The sequence below is a fragment of the Acinonyx jubatus genome, chromosome C2 (assembly GCF_027475565.1).
Source record: "Acinonyx jubatus isolate Ajub_Pintada_27869175 chromosome C2, VMU_Ajub_asm_v1.0, whole genome shotgun sequence".
NCBI lineage: Eukaryota > Metazoa > Chordata > Mammalia > Carnivora > Felidae > Acinonyx > Acinonyx jubatus.
In genome coordinates, this window is record NC_069384.1 from 118,989,056 (window position 1) to 119,004,100 (window position 15,045).

A 15,045-nucleotide genomic window follows, 5' to 3' on the forward strand; every position below is an offset into this window, starting at 1 on the left:
TGCCATGGTTCGTGGGTTAGAGCCCCACATTGGGCTCTGTGCTGACAGCTCAGAGCCTGGAGCCTGCTTCAGATTCTGTGTCTCCCTCTCTCTCTGCCCCTCCCCTGCTCATACTCTGTCTCTCTCTGTCTCTCAAAAATAAATAAATGTAAAAAAAAAAAAAACCAACATTTTCAAAGTGGTTTGGCTGAGAAGATGCCTCAAAAAAGAGTTTAGTCAAACTCAATTAAATAACTTGTTTAGTTTTTCCCACTTCTGAATTAAATAGTCTTGAAATAGAATTAGCCAAACAGCATTTTTTAACCATTGCTTAAATAATAATAGAGAAGACTTAAATGAAACTATTTTATATGATAGTTATTCCCTAAGACTTAGGAGTGCTTTTGAGCCTCAGTTATTATCGCCACTAAATCTTTAGTACCAGCTAACCAGCAAGTCCCTAAAATAGCTTTCAAATTAAGAGTTCTTTAATGATGTCATTCATAACCACCAAAGCAATCACTTTCTCTTTCAACTTCACAGCATTCTGCTACTGAGATTATAAAACAGAAATGTTTCCATTTCAGGCCTGCCTAAGAGCTCTCATTAAAAATGAAATGGAAGTCACGTTAAACCCTACATGGCTTTCTTATCCCCTGGTGACCAGCCCACCAAAATGATCCCTCTGGCTGTGTCTTCACAGTGCATGGGAATTCATTTATGACATTTCTCCATCTGACTCCCTGTGGCCAGCATCCCTAGTTCCCCAGGCCAGCTCAAATCCAGAGTCTTAATTAAAAGAAGCTGTGTGGTTCCCAAGTCAGGCCAGACTCTAAGGTGCTTGTGAAGAACCAGCCACAGTTTCAGTGTTTACACTGGTCTCAATGTCTAGCACAGTCTCTTTGGTCACCTGGTCCTACGTTCAAATTCTGACTCCCCTACATGCTAGCTGTAGGGCCTTGGGTAAATCACTTGAACTCTCTGAACTTCACTTGCTTATTCTGTTAGAAAGTGAATAACAGTGCCCATCTGAACACTCGTAAATGTTAGCTATTTAGCATTAATTCTGAGCACATTGAGACTTTCACCTTTTGAGTATCTTAACTTTTACTTTTAAACATATAGTGATCTATTGTCAAATGGAAAGCTAGGATTCTACAATTCAGAGAGGTGCCACTTAAAAAAATTTTTTAATGTTTTTCTTCTTTTAGGCCAATTGTATCTGAGAGAAATGAACTTCTCATTCAGTTTTTATCAGACTTAAGTTTAACTGCAGATGGATTTATTGGTCACTACAAATTCAGGCCGAAAAAATTGCCTACAACTACAGTACCACCTGTTACCACCACATTCCCTGTAACTACGGGTAAGTTTTTCTGTTTTGATGTTTGTGCACACACCTCAGGAGTATAAGAAAAATTCTTTTGAAGTAGAAAAAAAAATTAAAACAAAGATACTTGAAACTAAACTAAGTTAAATAAAATGAAAACTTATCTAAGAGAATAATATAACTCCATTAATGAAAAAGTGTAAGGTGTAAAAATGTTTATAAGCTAATAATTTTTAAGAGTCATGTAAGAAAATTATGACCACTTAAAAATTACTAGGAACCCTATTATAGGCACAGATCATTATAAACCCAGTTTTTCTTTTCTGGTACCTCTAAAGTTATGGCTTTTTTTTTTTATTACATAGAATTGTAGTATTTAAAATTAAAGTTCTAGGGCCTTGATACCTGCCTGTTTTCACATCTGCTAGTTTTTTGGTTTGGGTTTTATTGTGTATGTGTATGTTGTTGTTTTTCTCGCTTCACTCTAAAATGTGTTATACAAAATACTTCTTTTTTTTTCCCAAACTGGGGTAAATTGGTATTATAGAAGCCAATTGGGAAACTGGTCTGGAGCATAACCTAAGAAATGGAGAGACAAGAGTGTATCCCTATACTAAGTCTCCACTCACTGAGCTTTCAGGCCTCAGATCTCAAAATATAAATCTGAGAGAAAGAAAAAAGTGGGAATGAAGGATCTGCAGTTAAGATACAAAATAGTTTGAAATGAGCCCAGCTTTTATAGCCCGCCATTCTCTGCTTGCACCCCTGGTAGGGCTGACCTGAGTATAGGCACTTGTGGAAGAGCTGATTTTTCTGAGTGCTCCCCAAGTATGCCACCTTGTGGCCTAGACATGTACTGCTATATTACAGCAGTATTTCTCATTTCTTCAGCTCATCTCAGTGGAACCTGGTGTCCTTATTCTTTCCATTGAATTATCTGGCAGCACCGTGCTGCTAGTGGCTCCCTAGATTTTATCTCCAGTCCTAAACCTCTGAAATTGCCAACATGGATTTGTAATGATCTCCTAGGGTTTTGTTGACTGCTAAGCATTTAAATTAAAACCTATCAAACTCAACTTGTTTTTATTACACTATTTTGTGCATCAAATCTGCTTTTCCGCCTGTTTTCCCAAGCAGGGTCCACAGCATCAGTAGCCACACTCTTAAGTCATCTTTGAGTTCCTCTATCTTACCTCCCCACTGCATGCCTCCCACCACACACACAAAGCAGACCATGTCTCCCACCTGAATTCATTGTCTACACCTGTGCTATCCAATACGGTAGCCACTATTGAACCCTTGATATGTGGCTAGTGATACTGAGGAATTAAATTTTAATTTATTTTTAAGAAGCCTCATGTGGCAAGTGGCTACCATATCGGGCAGCCCAGGAGCTAGACTCCTTCATGACATATATAAGACCCTTCATGAACTCTTTGTGCCTAGCTTCTCTTTCTAGTTCCATCTTTAGGCCCTACCACCTCTCTCCTTATGCTTCTAAGTATTTTGGTATTTTATCCTAAGTGTGGGGGCAACTGTTGATGGATTTAAACAAAGTTCAGGATCAGATTCCCACTTCATGAAGATAGCTCTGGCCAGTTGTGAGGTGAATGGATAGTAGGGTCAAGACAATCAGGTTCTCGTGGTTGTCCAGGTGAACTGTGCTGTGACAGAAATACACAGAGAGTCCAGAAATTCTGACTGTTGTGCAAGCGAGGAGCGTTGGAAGATATTAACAGGTCTTTAATTGGTGATTATTGGTACTAGACAGATCAGGGAGGTGTGAATCATGCCTCTCATGTCTCTGGTTTGCACAATTCGGGGGAAGGTGTGACCTTTCACTGAAGCAGAGAAAGGGGTTTAGGGGTAGAATCATAAGTTAAGCTGTGGCGTGTTGGGTCTGATGTGTCTGTGAGACACTCAAGTGGAGTAATCATGTCCAATTCGATCTATGGCCTCTAGAAGAGATTTCAGCAAGAGATTTAAATTTGAGAATCATCAACATACATGTGGTTGACACTGTGATCCAAAATGAGATCACCTAGGGAGAGGTTAGAAGTGAAAGGACAAGGGCTGCTGGAATTCAGTCTCTAGAAACCTCAACTTTTTAAAAAGAAGGATATACTGGCAAAAGAGACTGAAAAGATAGGAGCTGGAACAAGAGACATCTACACTGGATGTTAGGATGTGTGAACTTGAAAGCTTGGTGATGAAAGACTAATGTGAACCTGGGACTGGGTGATGGAGACAGAGCTGAGGGAAAGTCTGGGAAGGATGGAGCCGTGGCACTGGGAGGAGGGAACACCCACCGAGATGGTCGCAGGTGCACTTGAAGAGGAAGGCTGAGGACCAGATGCCATGCCAGGAGTGCAGGGAGAGAGAAGACAGGGAGGTGACAAGGGTCAGGGTGCTCTAGTGATGACTTAAAGGCAGGAGAGCAGGGATCTACTGAAGGAGAAGGAGCAGGGTGGGACTGCCACCCAGCTTCCAGATTGACATTCTGGGATTTAGAAGAGCTGGTTTCCAGTGTCCACTGAAAGGATGTTCTTTCATCAGAGAGGGAGAAACACTAGCACCACTACTTTTTGACTCCAGTAATTAGGTAAATTTAGGTCCCCAACTTCTGGAGCAGTGTTCCCTCTAAATGTTTTCTGAACTCTTTGCCTTAAAAAAAAAGTATACACATACACACATGCTATTCTATGTATTTTAACATTAAATTGTACATATTTTAATACTGTGATCCACTTGAGATCCTTTTTGGAGTTAAGTATGGGTACAAAGTAAATCAATAATAACTTCAGAGAAGAGTTCACAGAAACATATTAGAAGGGCAGTGTTATAGCTGCAAATTCTTGCCCAACAAGTACAATTCTGTTACAGCTGTTTTGTTTAGTTCTTCCTAGCATATTGCCACATATAAGTGAATAATTAGCAAATATTTTGGAAACATTTTTATTGATAATAATGGGAATTAAATATTTTCATTTTGGGGGCGCCTGGGTGGCTCAGTCGGGTAAGCGTCCGACTTCAGCTCAGGTCACGATCTCGCGGTCCGTGAGTTCGAGCCCCGCGTCGGGCTCTGGGCTGATGGCTCAGAGCCTGGAGCCTGCTTCCAATTCTGTGTCTCCCTCTCTCTCTGCCCCTCCCCCGTTCATGCTCTGTCTCTCTCTGTCTCAAAAATAAACATTAAAAAAAAAAATTTAAATATTTTCATCTTGGTAACCCACAGTTTCTCCACCTTGGCAATATTTACATTTTGGACCAGATAATTCTTTGCTGTTGGGGGCTGCCCTGTTTACTGTAGGATATTTAACAGCATCCCTTGTATCTCCCACTAAATGCCAGTAGCAGCCCCTAGTTGTGACAAAAAATATTTCTAGACATTACAAAACATCACCCAAGGGGAGGAATCACCTTTGTTGGAGAACTACTCTGTGTATCTACTTTTATTTTTAAATTAGTCTACTTTCCAGTTCTTAAATGCTTATAGGCAATGGCAGACTCAAAATAGATGTATAGTGATGGGTTGCAGCTCATTACAGGTATAATTCACTTTACACAGTTTCTAAAACCTTGTACTACCCACATTTGGGCAGGTGCCTATGTTAAAGGCACCGAGAAAACTCCCTCCATCCTCAGGGGTAGCACCATTGGATTCCTTTTGTAAAGTGAAGAATTAACCTACATTTTCTGAGTTCATATTTTTTGCACTGGGTTTTTCTAAGCAGGGTGCAAGGAAGCTATATCTATTTTTGATTAGTGTTATGTATAACGAAAGAAGAAAAGAGGGCAAAATGTGGGTTATCTTTGATCTCTGGTTTCAAATTCAGCAGAGAGTATTGAGTTACCCTGAGGAAATGAGAACAGTAGTTAGTACCATAAAGAATTTCTTTTGAGTGTAATTACTCCATTGCAATGATGGATTGATGGCTCAGGGAAATAAATAGGAATTTTAAGTAGATTCAGGTCTAAACACCAATTGCAATTGAATTCATTTTCCTGAATCTTAATGTCTTTCTTCTTTGAATTAAGGTTTAAAACCCACCGTGGCCCTGTGTCAACAAAAGTGTAGACGGACGGGGACTCTGGAGAGCAATTATTGTTCCAGTAACTTTGGTAAGAAATAAAATCGGGCCTTTTCTCTTTAATCAGAAACTTGAGACTGCATGCTTAGTCTCAAAGGAATTGCCCTGAATGTGATAGTAAAGGGTTAGTTACACTCTTCATTCACCCACGAAAATGTTTTCCTGTTCACTAAGGTATAGTTGGCTAGTGTTGTTCAAAGTGTTAGATTTTACAACTGAGAAAAATATGTATACAGAAAATATGCTTTTTTTCACATAAACTTAATAATTTGACTCTTGGAATAGGATACTGCTACTCTGTGTATTCTGGCTGGCTCAGTATTCCTGAAAAACCCTGTATACTTTTTTCCCTCACATATTTCTCATGGAATATTTTTTCACACATCTGTAATTCCACTTACGTAAATTAGAAACATATCCAGGCTGGCCTTTCTCAGAAGAAATTCACGTATTTCCTCTGTAGTGTCCTTCCAGAGTACTAAATTGAAACTTGGAAATCTGAAATCTATTTGGAAATGCTTACAAATTGGAACTGAGGAGATACTATCTAATGACTTAGAATTTCTCAGAGCTTTTTCCAATTGTAAAAACCACTTAAGAGCAAGAGATACCAAATTTAATTAGGTTGGTTATTTTTTATTTTTATTTATTTATTTATTTATTTTAAATTTTTTTTTTTCCCAACGTTTATTTATTTTTGGGACAGAGAGAGACAGAGCATGAACGGGCGAGGGGCAGAGAGAGAGGGAGACACAGAATCGGAAACAGGCTCCAGGCTCTGAGCCATCAGCCCAGAGCCCAACGCGGGGCTCGAACTCATGGACCGCGAGATCGGGACCTGGCTGAAGTCGGCCACTTAACCGACTGCACCACCCAGGCGCCCCTATGTTGGTTATTTTTTAAAGGAACATTTAAGAAAAGTCTTATCAGGAAAAGGAAGTTGCTAAAGCCTAAATAGGTTACACCCACAACAGAGAGTCTCCCAAAAGAGGCTTGCTTTTTCTGTGCCTTTTAAATGGTAACTGTCTACAGTCCAGACAAACTATTCTAATTGAGGGTGTGAGGCACTGAAGAATCTAGGGCCCTAGATCTTACTGGGGTTTGCATGCTGCAATTCAAATAACACGCATGAAAATGAAAACAAATTGCTGTCACATCCAGGTTAGTCTTCTGTGGGAGGTGCTTAAGGAAATCTCCCCCTCTATATCCTTTGGAGCCACCAGATTTCACTTAGCTATAGATTTAACAATTATCACCAGGAATCAAAGTAAGGCATAATAAGAATTCTGAACTTTGCACACTACATGAGCAGCAGCTTCTCACTTTATCCTGAAAGTGAGAACATGTCAGCCAAGTCCAAACTTTGACTTATTCCATTGTGACTCTCTTCTGTGGCAAAATGACCAACTACTAACACCAGTGGCCCATTGGTTCTCAGCCTGCATTGCTAACACTCCCCAAGGAGCAGTTTTGGCACAATAACTGGGGGGGTGCTACTGGTTTTTCTGGGGAGGGACAGGGCTCATAAAACAGTCTCTCAGTGCCAAGTCCTACACCACATGGAATTGTCACCCACAAAATGCCAAAAGCATGCCTTTGAGAAACAGCATCTTTCCTTCTGTGCCTCCAGAGTGAGACTCTTTCCTCTTACATCACAGTGGAATAAAGAGTGAGTTACATAATGAAAAGCAACTGAATTTTGTTAGGTGTTTCTGTTTTTTTGTTTTTGTTTTTGTTTATAAGCAAGAAAATGTTTTGTTATGCCTCAGCTGTATACTTTGATTTGTTAAATGAAATAAAGAAGGTGGATAAGAAAGAATATGAAAGACCCAGAAACAGATACTGATAATTAGAGATGGGGACCCATGGGATGAACCAAAGTTCAAGGAGAGAGGACAGTTGAAGAGAGGGGTGAGGGGAAAGACACAGAAAGGTAGGCAGTCAACCACACGGACACAAAGACCCAGATCTTTGTAGCTCAAACCCCTAGCATGCAACTGCTTAGTACGGTATTACCTCTTAAAGATTCAAGGTCTTAACTGAGTATTCATAGGTAAAGGTTCATAAGCCTATGCCTTATTTGGTAAACGATCCTCATGTTGGATAAAACACTGCAGAGAGCCCCTCTCAGCAGCAGAGTGCAATGCAGCAGGTAATTAGGTTTCTCTCCTAGGCATCAACACCTAACAACCCGGCTAACATTCCAGCTCCATGGCCTCTTTTCTTCAACCTAAATTTTGGTGACACATGTGCAGAATCACATTCGATAGCTCTATTAGGGCTTTCTCTTGAACATTAGAATGTTTCCTATCTGAAGCTTAGAAGAACATAAAATTATTTTCAGTTCTGCTTACATTTTTGCTTTCACTGTCATAATATATCTAAATGTTTCCTTCTGCAGTACTGGCTGGCACTGTTATCACAACTGTCACCCGAGGTGGAAGTTTGCATGCCACAGTCTCGATCATCAACATCTATAAAGAGGGAAATCTGGCAATTCAGCAGGCTGGCAAGAACATGAGTGCCAAGGTCATCGTGGTGTGCAAGCAGTGCCCTCTCCTCAGAAGAGGTAGGGAGGAAAATATTAGTCTTTCTTTAGGGAAGCTCAGGGACAGAGAAGGAAACAAGACAGAGAGTCTGAGCAAGTCGTGGATCTTCCCCTGCCATGACTGGGGAAGTAAAATCAAGGCTAATGTGTTGTCCACTTCTGGTGTAGAAGGAAGGCCTTTGGAGTCCGGCAGAATTGGGCTCTAAGCCCAGTTCTTGTAACATGTGACAGAAGATGAGATAGTGGAAATGATGAATGAGTCCAAGAAGCATTTGAGGTTGGATCAATAGGGAACAGACACAGAAGGAGCGGTTCAGGGGAAAGAGATTTTCAATTATTGCACTTAAGGTGCCAATACTATGTTTAGAGGAAAATATCCATCAAGGAACAAGAAATTCAGAGCTGAAGTTCAGAAGAGAGAGGTATATATGGGCTAGAATTAAAGATTTGGGAATATTTGCAGATATAGGTTCATTAAATCCACACATGGAAATGAGTTTAAGAGAAATTATGGAAAAAGGAAAGTTAAAAAATGAAAAAAGTCCGGGGCGCCTGGGTGGCTCAGTTGATTGAGCGTCTGACTTTGGCTCATGTCCCGCATCGGGCTCTGGGCTGACAGCTCAGAGCCTGGAAACTGCTTAAGATTGTGTGTCTCCCTCTGCCCTTCCCCGCTCATGCTCAGTCTCTCTCTCTCTCTCTCTCAAAATAAATAAACATTAAAAAAAATTTTTTTAATGGAAAAAGTCCAGAGCCAGAGGCAAGGAGCAAATGATTTTTTTTTAACAAGTTCTTTAACTTATAAAAGTAATGAATGTTCTTTGGTTTTTTTTTAAAGTTTAGGTAAATAGAGGATATAAAACAAAAAGCGAAGCCCTTTCCTTTTCCCAGAGGTACCATGAAAAGTTCCCTCTAGAAAGTTTCTGTCTATAGGAAGCATGCAAGTACACACTTAGACAAATGAAGTCATGCTATACCTGTTCGACTACCACTCCCGCCCCCCCCCCCACATGATCTATAGACACCTTTCCATCAACAGCACATATAGATATTTCTCTCTCTTTGTAATGGTAATCATGTCTGGTATCCACTGTGTGGTATACCAAGATTTCTGTCTCCAATCTTAGCTGATGTTTCCCTCAATCTTGTTACAAACTTCCCCCACAACTAAACCAAACCAATCCCTTCCCCCCCATACACACACACAATAGAAATGAAGAGAGAATATCCACTTTAACAATTCAGGTTGTTCAGAAAAGTCTGGAGGCTCACGGCTTCACATGGATCCTTCAGAGGGAATAGCAAAGGCTCTGTAAAAGATTAACACTTCTTCCCAGAACTGCAGGAACATCAGATAATGTACATGTAGACACTTACCGTAAGGTCTCATAATGATGCTAACAGTCTGGCCTTGAGGTGGCATCCACCTGCCCAGCCCTCCAAGCCTTCACAGGCTCAAGACCACTATGAGGACAATGTTAGCCCACAAAGGAAGATTATGCAAGAGAAAAACGACACACGTATTTCTCTTAAGACATACAGGCGAAGAGGGAGAATAAAGGAGGCGGTAATACACTCTGCCTTTATGACATTTTTTCTCAGGCAGTATAAATCTTCAGAGTTGAATCCAACATACCTCAGCTTAGGGCCCAGTCTAGGCCTAATTTAGCCAGATACACTGTAATACAAAAAACCGTATAATGGATAGAAGTACTTCTTAGTACCTATTTGTTGTAAGGAACTATAAGAATGCAAAGAAATATATGATGCAACCATGCCCTCAGGAAACTTACATAGTACAAATACTTGAGATATTGAAAAAAGCTCAAGTCGACAACAGGAACATAAGACCGTGGATCATTAGTTGCCAAATGCTTGGGAAATCTAGAGTCATTATGGGATAATGACAGGCCATCTGAGGATGGCGTGTCAGGGAGCACCGAGGCCCGTTGAGGAAGGACAGCCTTTCACATGAACACAGCGCGTATTCAGTAAATACCTCAGACCCACAGCCCTGCAGAGCAGGACATGGCTGGGCCTCATCATTCCCTTCCATCTTTCTAGTGTTGGCAGAGCTGGAACACGTTCCTTACTGGAGTTTAGATTTTTTTTTCTGAGAGGCTTATACCTGATTTTATCCTAGATAGAACAAATGTATAATTAATTATACCATTTCCAGATCATTTTATCTAGAGGTAAGTTATAGTCTAAGTTGTATCAAAATAGTACACAGAGAAAAAAATTATATATATATATATATATTTTTTTTTTTTTTTTAGGTCTAAACTACATTATTATGGGCCAAGTGGGTGAAGATGGGCGAGGCAAAATCATGCCAAACAGCTTTATCATGATGTTCAAGACCAAGAATCAGAAGCTCCTGGATGCCTTGAAAAATAAGCAATGTTAACAGTGAACTGTGTCAGTTTAAGCTGCATTCTGTCATTGCCTTTGAAAGATCTGTATTTTTCTCAGTAGAACAAAAATCTTATATTAAACATTGAGCAGTCAGAAAGATTTATTCTTCACATGATGTAGGTCTGAGACCTCCGATATCACTGATGGAAGTTCTTTGCCTGCACAGAGAGGAGCAGATACATGATTGAAAACCTGCAGACTTAGCGCGGTGATAGGAAACTGAATGTATTGAGCGTTGACAGTTTGGAAGCAGTTTATTTATACATCTCTGTAAAAGGATATTTTAGAAATGAGTTGTGTGAAGATGTAAAAAAGAGGTTTTATAAGTGCAATATTTATAGTGATATTTGTTTTACCTTCAAGCATTTGCTCTGAGGTGTTATATTCTTCTCTTGCATTTTTTAAATCAATGCTTAATAAAATATTTTAAATGATTATATCACAGCCATTAAAGTTGTTTTCATAGAATATTCCGTACTTTTTACATAATCAGTTTGGTATCAATTCACACTTTGCTGAACGAGCATTCTAAGAACTTCAGGGACAAGATGGATGATGTAAGTAGACTATAATTCTCTGTAGAACCAGACAGTGTTAGAATGGTGTCCCTCAGGAATCCAGTGCAACTCCTTCATTTTGTAACAGAAAATTGAAGCTCGGGTATATTTGGTGACTTGTCTAGAGCACACATCTTCCAAGAGAAAGAGCTGGCCACCAAGCTTAGGAGTCCTGACTCCAACCCAGTGCCCTCACTGCTCTAGAAGAGGCCCTCTCTACCCCAGAGGAACACCCTCTTATTCTGACTTTGCAGCATTTGGTCTTTGGTTTCCTAGTCTTTGGTCGTTTGATAGGACTTGAAATTAGAAGTGAGCCCAGTGCTCCTGTCCTGTTCATCCCCAGGCAACTGGATCAGGGTATATCAACTCGAATGCTTTCTGCTATTGCTTTTTAAAAAATCTGTTTTCATTCAGTAGTGAAAGAGCCTTGAAAGGACTCCCCTCGTTTGCACCCAGATGTTTGAAATGCAGCTGTATCTGCAACAGCTCTGCCAACCAACCCGTAGGAGGTTGCTGGCCAGGAGCTGCGAAAGAGGGGACAAACCATCGCTGTCTGAAGAAGGTAGAACGAACATCAGGGATGAAACAAGACTTGGATCACAAGGTCTCTCATGGTACAACCAAAGTTTTAGAAATAAGGAAAATATTCTTTTGGGTAAAAACAATAATTCCCAACCCTACAGGTGACCAGACATTCAAAAGCCAAAAAAAAAGAAAAAAAAGGAATTTCAAAAGGAAGAATCCCTCTGTTTTGGTAGCTGGGCAAGCATAAGCAAGCAGTGAATGTGGGCTGCTTGTGGGATCAGGAATCATTCCTTAACCTCTCCCACTGGGCTGCCCATCGGTACCAGAGAATTCACCAGCTGAGAAAGTGGATGAACTACAGGAGTCAGTGGTTAACTTCACTGGCCAGTGCCATCTTTTAGAAAGGCCCTCCCAATCATCAGGACTTCACAGCTATGCCCAGCCAGGATGTAACTATAGAAGTCTAATTGACTCTAACCTTCTCAAGGCAAGTGACTTCCTTTCAAGAATGCATGTTATGAGACATGAAAGTGATTACTAAAGATTTTAGTATTTTGAGGCACCTGGTTGGCTCAGTCACTAGAACATGCCACTCTTGATTTCAGGGACGTGAGCTTGAGCCCCACATTGGGTGTAGAGATTACTTTAAAAAAAAGAAAAAAGATTTTAGTCTTTTTTTCTCCTTCACCTCTTCTAATTGGTGCATTATAGGCAACAAGGCAACATGTGTGCAGCTATCAGCCTCTTGCGTTAACCTGCGGGAAGACTTCCATTGGTTTCCAAGTGGGTGCTTGAGTCACAGTGAGGTAAAAACTGGGAAAAGTAATCTGAACTATTTAAATCATTGACATCTCTGAAACAAGACTTTCAACTGTTTAGGGAAATAGTGGTTAATAATGTATGGCACTGGTTTGTCTTCTAATTAAATTATTCAAAACAGATAAGCTGAATAGTGACAATGCTCTTTTTGGTCCAAAAACCATTTCTTAATTTCTTTCTTGTTCAATAAATCACTTATTTTGACTAAAGTGGAGTTTCTTCAGTTATGAGTTGAAGGAGTTAGACTAGATAGATGACTTCTGGGAATTATTTCTCTCTTAGGGGTTCTTTCTTTTAAAAATTTTATTTCTTTTTAAAGTATAATTGACTACATTTTGTTTTTGTTTTTAGCTAATTGTACTTGGGGAATCAAATACACATGATGAACAAATTGGTGATCATACTAATACATCATAAAACATTTCCAGATCCTCTGCTGTGTTTCAGGGGGTCTTGCGAGCTTAATTTTCATCCTTTGAATTCAATTCAATTCCCATAACAAAAATATATGAATCTTGCAAAGTTCCCAAATCTTAAATTCTCTTACATTACTTACCTTACTCAAAGGTTAACCTTAGTTGAAGACATTTATCTTCTTTTTTTCTTTCTGTAGGAAAGTGCTACTGGGCTCCCATTATACCTTCCAGACTGCTGAAATGAAATAAACTAATAATAGAAATCTTTAAAGAAAAGCCTTATAATAGAACAGCTACAGATTAGTGCCTTTTTTTAAGTTTATTTATTTTTGAGAGAGACAGACAGCAGAGTGTGGGGAGGGGCAGAGAGAAGGGGAGAGAGAATCCCAAGCAGGCTCTGCACTGTCAGTGCAGGGCTCGAACTCACAAAGCTGCAAGATCATGACTTGAGCTGAAACCAAGAGTTGGATACTTAACCAACTGAGCCACCCAGGCGCCCCAGTAATTTTTTTTTGTAATATTTATTTCTTTTGAGAGAGAGAGAGAGAGAGTGCACATAAGAGAGAGAAAAGAGAGAGAGACAGGGAGACAGAGAATCCCAAGCAGGCTCCATGCTATCAGTGAGGAGACCAACTATGGGCTCAATCTCACAAACTGAGATCATGACCTGAGCTGAAATCAAGAATCAGACACTTAAATGACTGAGTCAGCCAGGCTCAGATTAGTAGTTCTAATGCAAATTAAGTAATATTGCCAGAAACTCCTATTGCTTGAATTCATGGACATATTTATATACGTGCCAACAAATTTGCAAAAAAAAATCTTCAAGTAGAAAACAAACATTTAAAGAAGTGTGTGGCAGTGAGAGAGCTTGCCCTAAGTATTCTAAGGCCCTTATATTGAGAGAGAGAAGGATAAAAATACGACTTTTAGAACTTAGAGAACTTAAGCCTTTATATTAAAACATCTAGGGAGGGGTGCCTGGTGGCAGTTAAGCATCCGACTTCCGCTCAGGTCATGATCTTGAGGTACCTGAGTTCCAGCCCCACGTTCGGCTCTGTGCTGACAGCTCAGAGCCTGGAGCCTGATTCAGATTCTGTGCCTCTCTCTCTCTCTGCCCCTCCCCTGGTCATGCTCTGTTAATATTAAATATTTTAAATATTAAAAAAATATATCTATGGCAACTATAAGAGACTACATAGTTTGAAAATTTTAAACTAGCAGAGAACAAAAAGAAGGCAAGACATTAAAATGAAATCAGGGAAAATATCACAAAATTTGATGACAGAAATACAAATGTACTGGGGCGCCTTGGTGGTTCAGTCAGAGCCTGGAGCCTGTTTCGGATTCTGTGTCTTCCTTTCTCTCCACCCCTCTCCCCACTCATGTTCTGTTTTTCTTTCAAAAATAAACACTAAAAAAAATAACAAATCTCAACAAATTTCAAAGCATAAGTATCATATGGACATCCTTCTCCAAAAATAATGAATAGTTAGAAATTAATAACAAAAGTAAACAATAGGAAAACAAGAAAAAAAACCTGATATTGGGAACTGAGAAATGTGCTTTTAAATAACTTATAATAAAAAGGAAATTATAATGGAAAGTATTAAGTATTAAAAACTGAACAATAGTAGAAACACTAAATTATTTTTAAAATGTTTATTTTTGAGAGAGATAGCGCAAGTGAGGAAGGGGCAGAGAGGGACAGAAGATCTGAAACAGGCTTCTGTGCTGACAGCAGAGAGCCTGACTTGGGGCTTGAACCCACAAACCACCAGATCATGACCTGAGCCAAAGTTGATGCTCAACCAACGGAGCCACCGGGGTGTCCCTAGAAACATTAAATTTAAAAATGTGTAGAGGAACACTACAAAGTACACTTCAAGTAACACTTTAAAATTTATAAAATTAAATGTTGACATTATAAAAGGGTGAAAAATAATTTGTGAATGACACACATTAGGACGTTAGTAAAACAAGAACAGACTAAACTTTTAAAAGGTACAAGGAAATAAGAACAGAAATTAAGTACAACGGTAATCATAAATACATAAAATTAACAGCCAAAAATGGATTCTCCAAAATGACTAGTAATTGACAAAATTCTTACAAGATTAAGCAAGAAAAGAAGTAAAAAGAACAAGAAAACAATTTAGGAATAAAAATTTCTGCTGATGTTATAGAATCTTAAAAGGTAACAAAAGGGTCTTATGAACCACTTCATGTAAATATATTTGAAAACTTAGATGAAGTGGACAAACTTCTAAAGGGGGGAGGTTACTTAACTCACTCAAGTAGAAACAGAATGCCAAAATTGTCCTATAACCATTAAAGAAATCCAAATAGTAACTATAACTCTTTATTC

General features: G+C 39.4%; 1 protein-coding gene across 1 annotated transcript in view; it reads left to right on the plus strand.

Annotated features, from left to right (window-relative positions):
* PCOLCE2 (procollagen C-endopeptidase enhancer 2) overlaps positions 1–10,799 on the plus strand; it is a 61,595-nt gene extending 50,796 nt beyond the window's left edge. The window contains exons 6-9 of the mRNA XM_027061675.2: positions 1,191–1,345; positions 5,345–5,428; positions 7,799–7,966; positions 10,222–10,799. Of these exons, the coding sequence (XP_026917476.1) occupies positions 1,191–1,345; positions 5,345–5,428; positions 7,799–7,966; positions 10,222–10,352 (538 nt within the window). The 3' untranslated portion in view covers positions 10,353–10,799. The remainder of the gene's footprint in view (positions 1–1,190; positions 1,346–5,344; positions 5,429–7,798; positions 7,967–10,221) is intronic.
* Positions 10,800–15,045: the final 4,246 nt, after the last annotated feature.